Below are 6000 nucleotides of genomic sequence, written 5' to 3' on the forward strand. Positions count from 1 at the left end.
GATATCTCCTGCAGGTTTAGAGAAGTGGTTTCAGAGACTGAGGACAAGGGGAAAGAACACCAAAACCAGAGGAGAGCTGAGCGTCTATCCAACTGAGATGGGCATAGCAAACAGTGAACTTGGTTTTTATTGGTGTGTTGGAAGCAGACACAGGGAATATGCAGGGAACTCCTGGCTTTCTCATAGATGGCACATCTGTGGACAGCTTGTCTGGGAAAGATTTCCAAAGACCTCAACTTCAAGTATGCTTAATTGTATTGAAATTTGTACCTCTTCATAGGTGACCATGGTAGCTGGAAAATAATTAATTTCATTTTCCAGCTGTCTGTTGAACTCCATCCATAAGTACATTTGTGGCTATGTATTACTCATAATTACTACTTCTACAATGCTCTGAATACCTGGAACTGGATCTCAGTAGTGTTTTTCCAGACATACAGCCAATCAAAAGACTAAAATTAAAGGAATGATACAGGTATGCATCCTTTTGTTGTGCTGCCAGCTATTCCACTGGATAGCCAAACAGCCAAGAGAGGAGTATTTCAGCCTCCATTTTCTTGGAGCATGTTTCACATTTTGGTTTTCTGCTCAACTCCCTTCCCACTCAACTCCTAAAAGGACTCCTGGAAAGCTCCTGTTGTCCTGTTATCTGAGCTGCATAAATTTAGGTGCAATACAACTAGATTGCATTCACTTCTGATCCTGTATTTCAGACTTATCTCCATCCTGCAGACATGTCCTGCTATGAGCGGTGTCCACCCACCTCCTGTGGCCCAACCCCGCTTGCCAACAGCTGCAACGAGCCCTGCGTCAGGCAGTGCCAGGACTCCCGCGTGGTGATCCAGCCCTCTCCCGTGGTGGTGACCCTGCCCGGACCCATCCTCAGCTCCTTCCCCCAGAACACCGCCGTGGGATCCTCAGCATCTGCAGCTGTTGGGAGCGCTCTCAGTGCTGGAGGGGTCCCCATCTCCTCCGGCAGCTCCTTGGGGTTTGGGAGCTTTGGCTATCCAGGCCTGGGCAGTGGGTACAGCCGACCCTACCGTCGCTACAACACCTACCGCAGTGGCTTCTAGGGGCCATGTTAAAGCATGAGGAGCAAGCAGAAAGAAATGACCAGGAACACTGAAGCATGACCGCATGCAAGACTCAGCTCATGGCCGTGGTTTCCAGATGACACCCACAACTCCACCTGAAGTTAACGGAGCTGTGGGACTTAATGATTCCCTAAAATGAGGCCCCTACTCTTCTTACACTACTTTATATTTCTAATCAAGTATGTAGTTCTGCTGTGCATCACTGTATTTGATACTGCCTGGTGTAAAACTTATAACTTGAACTGTAGATGGGACTTGATTGTCAAGGTGCAATGCTACACTGAAAGATGAACTCTGTCTGGAATACATCACCATGAGATGTGCCATTCTTCCCATACTGAAACCTGTTGCTTTGCGGTATTTTAATCCACTCTTTGGTATTATTAAATATATGCTTTTATTGTGTCTGCAGTCTTCTGTTATTTTTCCTTCCCCTCCTACATCCCTTTGAAACTTGTTCTGGGTGAAATTCATCACTGCGTAGATCTCTACCAGGCAGAGACATGATATGAATACTACTGGGGCCACTAATAAGAGGAGACCACATGCTTATAGCTCAAGATCAAGAAAATATTTAATTTTGCAGCTGAAATGCATGTTGATTCCACACTGACTCATCATAACACTTGGCTTTCTGCATCTCTGCCAAGAAATTATTGTCAAGGCTGGGAGCATTTTATGATCTAACAGAATAACAGGGTATCTAATCTAGCATACAATGATATTTGTTTTAAGGAATCCTGTTGTGATTCGCACTCTCAATAACTTTGGCCTGGAGCTGCAGGGTGCAAAGAAAGATTTACATTCTTTTACCATCAACTCACTGCTTGAACACTTGGGTTTGTGAAGTAAAACATGAACAGCAGCAGAATTCTCGAAGGAGGTATACATAGCTTTTTGTCACAGGGAGCAAAACTGTTTAATCAATTTACTTGCTATTTACTGTATAAACACTGTGTTTTAGGACTCCTTATAAAAACCTAGCTGTCTTGACTGTTCTGGCTGCAGCCCTACAGAATTCCAACAAAAAGCTTATTTCAAAGAATGAAGTGTGCTAACATAAAATAAATGTAGGAAACTTTTAGGCCTTAAAGCCTTTAGAAATCCTTGCAATTGTTTCCCCTAAAGGTAAGGGCCTGAGATTTAAGCAAGATTTGCAACAGCCACTGAAGCTAGATTTTGGGGAAAAATTGAAGAGATTCTCATGTTGTGAAGGGCTGAGGCATTCAAATAATTCTAATTCCATAAATTCAGTTGCAGCTGGTTAAATTGTCCCCAATAGTTAAAGTGTTGCCAGTAGTTAAATTGCTTATGGTTTATGTACCAGTCTAGTCTCATCCTGGCATCAGATGAAAAGCCTTCCTCAAAGCTTCTTTCATCTCAAAGACCTGCGGATCATTTGAATGCCTTGCACTATTACACTCAAGCCTCTGAAGTCAACATAAAGACTATACAAATTTCAATTCACGTACATAATTTGTCAGCTCTTCGGCAATTTGGTAGTTCACCAGCCTGCCATGGGAACACTGTTGTTAGACAAAAGGTTTTAATTGAGTGCGTAGAATGTGAAATTCCATTACCAATCCAGAAGTGAGAGCTGTTACGTCCTGGTTCACCAGCCTTAACAATCCCAAAAAGCGAGATCCAAAGGCTCTCAACCTTTGGGGTGAACTCTAGGTGTTAATTAGACTAAACTGGCAGAATATCAATGAAAACATTTCCAGGCTGTTAATGAGTCTGTTTCTAAAACATGGTATACCCTCCAAGAAATGTTGTTTATATCCCTAGAGGGAAGTGAGGCAAAGCTAGCATTCCTTGGCTATCTTATTTTACAGATGAAAGGTAAGTGATAGCTTTCACCTACTATAAGGAAATAATTTAAAAAAATATATACAAAGACTACACGTAGTATGTTGGATAGTAGAAATTTTAAGGAAAAGGAAGAAAAAGACTCTCTCCGTAGAAAAAGAGAGGAGAATTTTCATGTGGAGAATCATTAAAATATATAGAGTTATAGGATTTTTGCAGAAGATTTGGCTTTATTTTTAAAAATCAATTATGCAAATTTTTAATTAAAAAAAATCCTGAATTCTTGAATTAGTTTGTGAAGTCCTTTGAGTGATCTTGACTCACATGCTTTGAAATTAGCTTATTAGCCCCGTGATGCGAGTGCTGAGATCTTGTCGCGTACCTTGAACATTAGGTAGCATGAAACTTTTCATATTTGAGCCATTAGTGAAAAGCTGTTCTGAACTTTGAAGTCCTTTGTTCTTCTGAAGACCAAGAGTAACCTATGTATAAAGACACTCTTCATTTAGAGTTAATTCATATCTCTTGCTGAGGGATGGTGGTGCTAAGAGGAGAGACCTGATCCCTGCTTTTTGTGTACTTTCCGCCTGTGCTAGTATTTCCAGCAAGCTGGAGTACACAAATCGTGTAATGATAAATATACTGGAGAACTGCTGGGTGTAATGTCTGCTGACGCCGTGGTTTAGCTCAGGCAGAGCGCTGCCTCTAAGAACCAGTGCTTGAAAGCAATCCTTAACATGTACATTCATACTTAATTTGATGCGAAAATTGCAGCACATCGTGGTGACTTACTGGGATTTCAGGTAGGAATAGTGGTGATGATAATCCTCAGATGAGAGACTGCATAGAACTCGTATTGAGAATTAGAGACAGTTAATAAACATTACAAAGTAATAAGATAATCAAGCCCTTTCCTTAAAACTGTGGTTATTTGACTTTGGCATGGAAAATGAAGTTAAAATTTATAATTGGGTAAAGAAATGCATTCTTATATGTGTTTGTATTAGCTGTATTCATACAAACTGGGAAAACTGGGTTAGCCCAAGCAGTTCAAGAACATGTTATATTGTCTCTGGTCAGCAGTTCTCACTGGTCCTAGTTTTCATTAACCTTTACAATACTCATGGAGATTTGGTGCTTTTCTCAGCTGTATGTTTGTGCAGGATTGAAACAGTGCAGAAGTGCAAAATTTGGGAATATCTATTATACATCTTGTCTTGTGGTAAAGCTGAGTCCTTGAAATGGAAATGCTTGTGAATTGAGCCCAGGCTGCCACCTCAGAGCTAAATGATTATTCACCTAAAGGAGTGAAGTCTTGAGTAAGGGCTGTGCATCACATACACTCCCCTTAAGCAGTGTCTTGATGACTAAAATGAAACATGAAATGTACATTGGCCTTAGGAGGCGACATAATTATTGGTGTCATTCAAACGAGTCACCACAGTCTTCCAAGCAATTAAGTGGGTGCACACTGGTGAAGATGAAAGCTTTGTCTGTACTGAAATATGAATGTAATAAGGGGAGGGGAAAAAAACAGAGCAATACTAAAAGAAATTTTGAAAGGAAAAAAAAAGGGGTGATCAGTTTGGTGGATTTTGCATACAAAAGTACAGATCATTAAATAATTTCATGCATAATATATGTCTCTGGTCTGCAGGCCGTCTGGAACATGGTATAAAAGCCTATAGAACACAAGACTCTTCCATCCACTTCTCGTGCCTTATTTGCCCAGGTGAACAGGTAAGTCTGAATCTACCCAGTGTCTTTTTAAATGCTAAACTGTTACTTTGATGACTGCTTTTTTTGTTGTTGTTTTTGTTATTCTTAGTTCTTTATAAATATTGCTAGCTTTTTTCCTTTTGGTAAGGAAAATTAGAAAGGCTTACTTCTATCAAAAAGAAAGACTACTTGCGAAGAAGGGTGTAACGAGACAGGACTCAGATGATACTGGCAATGTTGTCTCTCAAAACAACTTAATGCTCCATTTTAGAGACCAGCACTCAGGGAGTAGCTAGCCAGTGAACCTGGTTGGAAAGACAGTCTCATCTTAAGAAACTGGGACCAACAAAAAAAAAAAAAAAGAAACAAAAAAGAAAAAGAAAAAGAAGCGCTGAGTCCCAGGATCTATCCCCAAGTCCTGTTTTCAACAGGCAGAAAAGCAGGGATCCCAGCAGACTCAAAGACATTGAATTCAAATCAAGGCAGAAATCTCTGATTGAGAAGATAATCCTTCTTCAAACTCCAAGTTTGCCTGTTCTGCTCACATGACATTTGGGAGCAAGGGACACATCTCAAGCACTTTTCTATAGTTCTGCAAATGCTGCTGGCTGGGCTGTAACTGAGTTCTGGCACTAAGGCACTAAACCCAGCTATGCATCAGTGCTCAGCTGAGGGTCCCATTCCATGCCTGATGAGAGCAACTGGAGCTCTCATCTTCTGGTACCACCACAATTGCACCTTCTCTAGAGACACAGTGAAATGGAAACTGACAAAGAAAGGGTTAGGGCGAACTTCAATGTGACCAGCACCACAGCTCAGGGGCCAGCTGCAGAGCAGAGACATCCTCCAGCAGCTATATAAAATAAGAGAAACCTCGATGCTATTTTCAGATGGCTTACTGTGGCTTTTGATCCAATAAGTGATTCTCTCTCCAACCACCTTCCCTAGGAACTTTTGTCTATATTGTCTTAACTGACCTTTCTAAACTTAATACAGCCTTTATATTGTGTTCACTTCTGATCCTGTATTTCAGACTTCCCTCTGTCCTACAGACATGTCTTGCTACGACCTGTGTCCACCCACCTCCTGTGGCCCAACCCCGCTTGCCAACAGCTGCAACGAGCCCTGCGTCAGGCAGTGCCAGGACTCCCGCGTGGTGATCCAGCCCTCTCCCGTGGTGGTGACCCTGCCCGGACCCATCCTCAGCTCCTTCCCCCAGAACACCGCCGTGGGATCCAGCACCTCCGCTGCTGTGGGCAGCATCCTGAGTGAGGAGGGAGTGCCCATCTCCTCCGGCAGCTCCTTGGGGTTTGGGAGCTTTGGCAGTGGGTACAGTCGACCCTACCGTCGCTATAACACCTACCACAGTGGCTTCTAG

At 42.1% G+C, this 6000-nt stretch overlaps 2 protein-coding genes across 2 annotated transcripts; both read left to right on the top strand.

The window, feature by feature from the left end:
• Nucleotides 1-734: 734 nt before the first annotated feature.
• On the top strand, nt 735-1073 carry LOC119159328 (feather keratin 4-like). Its single transcript, XM_037412037.1, has one exon. It carries the CDS (start codon nt 735-737, stop codon nt 1071-1073), a length of 339 nt encoding a protein of 112 aa, XP_037267934.1.
• A 4603-nt stretch (nt 1074-5676) lies between these two features.
• On the top strand, nt 5677-6000 carry LOC119159331 (feather keratin 4-like). Its single transcript, XM_037412041.1, has one exon. It carries the CDS (start codon nt 5677-5679, stop codon nt 5998-6000), a length of 324 nt encoding a protein of 107 aa, XP_037267938.1.

The sequence above is a fragment of the Falco rusticolus genome, chromosome 19, assembly GCF_015220075.1.
Source record: "Falco rusticolus isolate bFalRus1 chromosome 19, bFalRus1.pri, whole genome shotgun sequence".
NCBI classification, from domain to species: Eukaryota; Metazoa; Chordata; class Aves; order Falconiformes; family Falconidae; genus Falco; species Falco rusticolus.